Source organism: Vicia villosa, linkage group LG1 (genome assembly GCF_029867415.1).
Source record: "Vicia villosa cultivar HV-30 ecotype Madison, WI linkage group LG1, Vvil1.0, whole genome shotgun sequence".
In the NCBI taxonomy this organism is placed as follows: Eukaryota; Viridiplantae; Streptophyta; class Magnoliopsida; order Fabales; family Fabaceae; genus Vicia; species Vicia villosa.
In genome coordinates this window covers 224873712-224875982 of record NC_081180.1, presented here as the reverse complement: position 1 = coordinate 224875982, position 2271 = coordinate 224873712, and the positions used below count along the sequence as shown (strand labels likewise).

The 2271-nt window shown below is 29.7% G+C and overlaps 1 protein-coding gene across 1 annotated transcript; it reads right to left on the bottom strand.

Moving 5' to 3' along the window:
• Positions 1 to 204: 204 nt before the first annotated feature.
• LOC131595833 (uncharacterized) lies at positions 205 to 665 on the bottom strand. Its single transcript, XM_058868330.1, has 2 exons — positions 606 to 665; positions 205 to 468 (listed from the first exon to the last, which is right to left on the bottom strand). Exons 1-2 carry the CDS (start codon positions 663 to 665, stop codon positions 205 to 207), a joined length of 324 nt encoding a protein of 107 aa, XP_058724313.1.
• Between the last annotated feature and the right edge of the window lie 1606 nt (positions 666 to 2271).

Here is a 2271-nt window from a genome sequence, read left to right as displayed (position 1 = left end):
TAATAAAATTGAGTTCAAACATTAATTCAAGATAGTATCCCGTAAACAAAATGCCTAACATAAGATTACTTATTATACTAAGTTTAATACTTTGAAGTATGACCCTAGTAAAATAATAAAAAACATATTTCAACAAAAGAACAAAAAGCATGGTTCAAGTTTAATGCTTTCAACTACAAGCCAAAATAAAAAAGACATCCCAACTCATTCAAATTTGTCTTCTTGGAATTCATCATCCGGATCATCCTCTTGAAATTCATCACATATGTCGTCCTCCAAAAATTCTTCATCTACGTCGTCCCCTTGAAATTCACCATCTATATCGTCCTCTTGAAATTCATCATCTAGATCTATGTCGTCCTCTTGAAATTCTTCACCTAAGACGTCCTCTTGAAAACCATCATTTATGTCGTCCTCTTGAATTTCATCATCTATATAGTCCTTTTCATCATCTTCATTGATACCTTGCTGCATAAGAAAATAAAACAAAATACATCAACCATAAATATTTTTGGTCCAAAGGACAATTAGGGCATTAATGAGAATTAAACCTCACATAAATAAAAACTAAAACAATGAGCAAAACACACTCAATCATGCATTACCATACCCTTAACAACATAGCCGTGAACGCCGCTGATCAAAAGTATCAGTGCTACAACCATGACTATATTTAAACTCTACTGTTGGTACTAGCCTTGTTTAATAGTTTATATAGTTTAATATAGTTAGACATTACCATCACACATCTTATATATTTTCTGCTACATTATTTATGTCTAACTACATCAAGAAAGGATAAGAATATATCATATGACACCAAAAGAGAAATGGATGATTGTAACACAGAAGACATGATCATACATAGAAAATAACTAAAAATAAAGTGACCAACAATATTATCAAATATTTTTCCCATAAAATTTTATCAAACTAACTTATAGAGAATACATTCGACTTACATCTTGAAGCTTCTTTCTTTTCCCCTTCGATTCAATTGGGAAACATTTCAACATGAAAAATAAGCAACCATTTTGAGTTTTCCATATCATTATTAGTAATTATATATAATTAGTTATTTAAGTTACACGCACATAAATGAGTCTTTAGTATAATAAATTTATACTATATCCAAGACCACGTAACAACCTTAAAGACACAAAACAAATTAAAATATTTCATGATGTCACAGCTTTATCAAACCTTAATATACTTATTTATCTTTCAAATACTGTTATATGCTACATTCATATAATGTGTCAAATGCCAATTGGTCAAAGCACATCTTGGTGAGTTCAATACAATAAATTAACCGAGAAGGATCAATTAAAACTACAAAGCAATAAGAGAAAGTTACCTTTAGAATCACTCTTGAAATTTTTTATAAAATCCTTTACAAACTTTCAGTTTATTAATAACTATTTAATTTTTGAGTTTTATATAATTCACTTGCAAACTTGAAGTAAAAATCTTTTTTTCTAATACTAAAATATTTAGATAATCGAATAATAAGAGAAGAAAGGAGTACAATCTTAGAGACACCACCTTCATAGCACCCTTAAAAGCAATTGTCCAATCTTCATTTTCTGAAATAAATGATTAATTACATGTGGTTAAACTTAACAACATATTGCAAACTGATCATTGAGATAGAAATACTCTTGAATTAATAGATTGAATTACCTTTAGAAGATATGATGGGGACTATGGTGGTTGGCACAAAATCCATCATGTCATACTCCCACAACATAAATTTAACAATATTGTGTGTATAATGTCAAGAGAAATAAAAGCCTTCTAGTTTCATGTACACCTTTCCTCTTCATTAATTAGGTGGGAGAAATAAAATCCTTATAGTTTATTGTACACCTTTCCTCTTTATCTGTTTTTGCCATCAATTGTTTTCTACAACAAACTCAGCATGTTAACTTTTTCTAGAATTTTTAAACACACCAATCATAGTTAACAGCAAAATCTAAACAACAATAATAGCAAGTAAACAATTCCTTAGTCATATTCCTCGTGAATGATTGATGGATGAATTATAAACTAAGCCTTTTGAGAAATTATCTGGTCCTATGCCTCATATAGGAGAAAATAACAAATACAAATGCCACTATCAAAGAAGGGAGATTCACACCTGGAAATTTTAATTTCAGGACCCATTCTGGAGTATTGATATCAATATCATTGAAACCAACTTTATCATAATAATTATCAGTGTTTCCCAAGTCTGTGAGGGCACGGATGTGTTTTCAATGATGTCAAAAC

Coding starts and splice junctions, on each gene's coding strand:
- LOC131595833 (XM_058868330.1), bottom strand. CDS start 665: ATGGTTGTAGCACTGATACTTTTGATCAGCGGCGTTCACGGCTATGTT. Junction 469..605: donor GCTATGTTGTTAAGGGTATG/GTAATGCATGAT, acceptor TTTCTTATGCAG/CAAGGTATCAATGAAGATGA.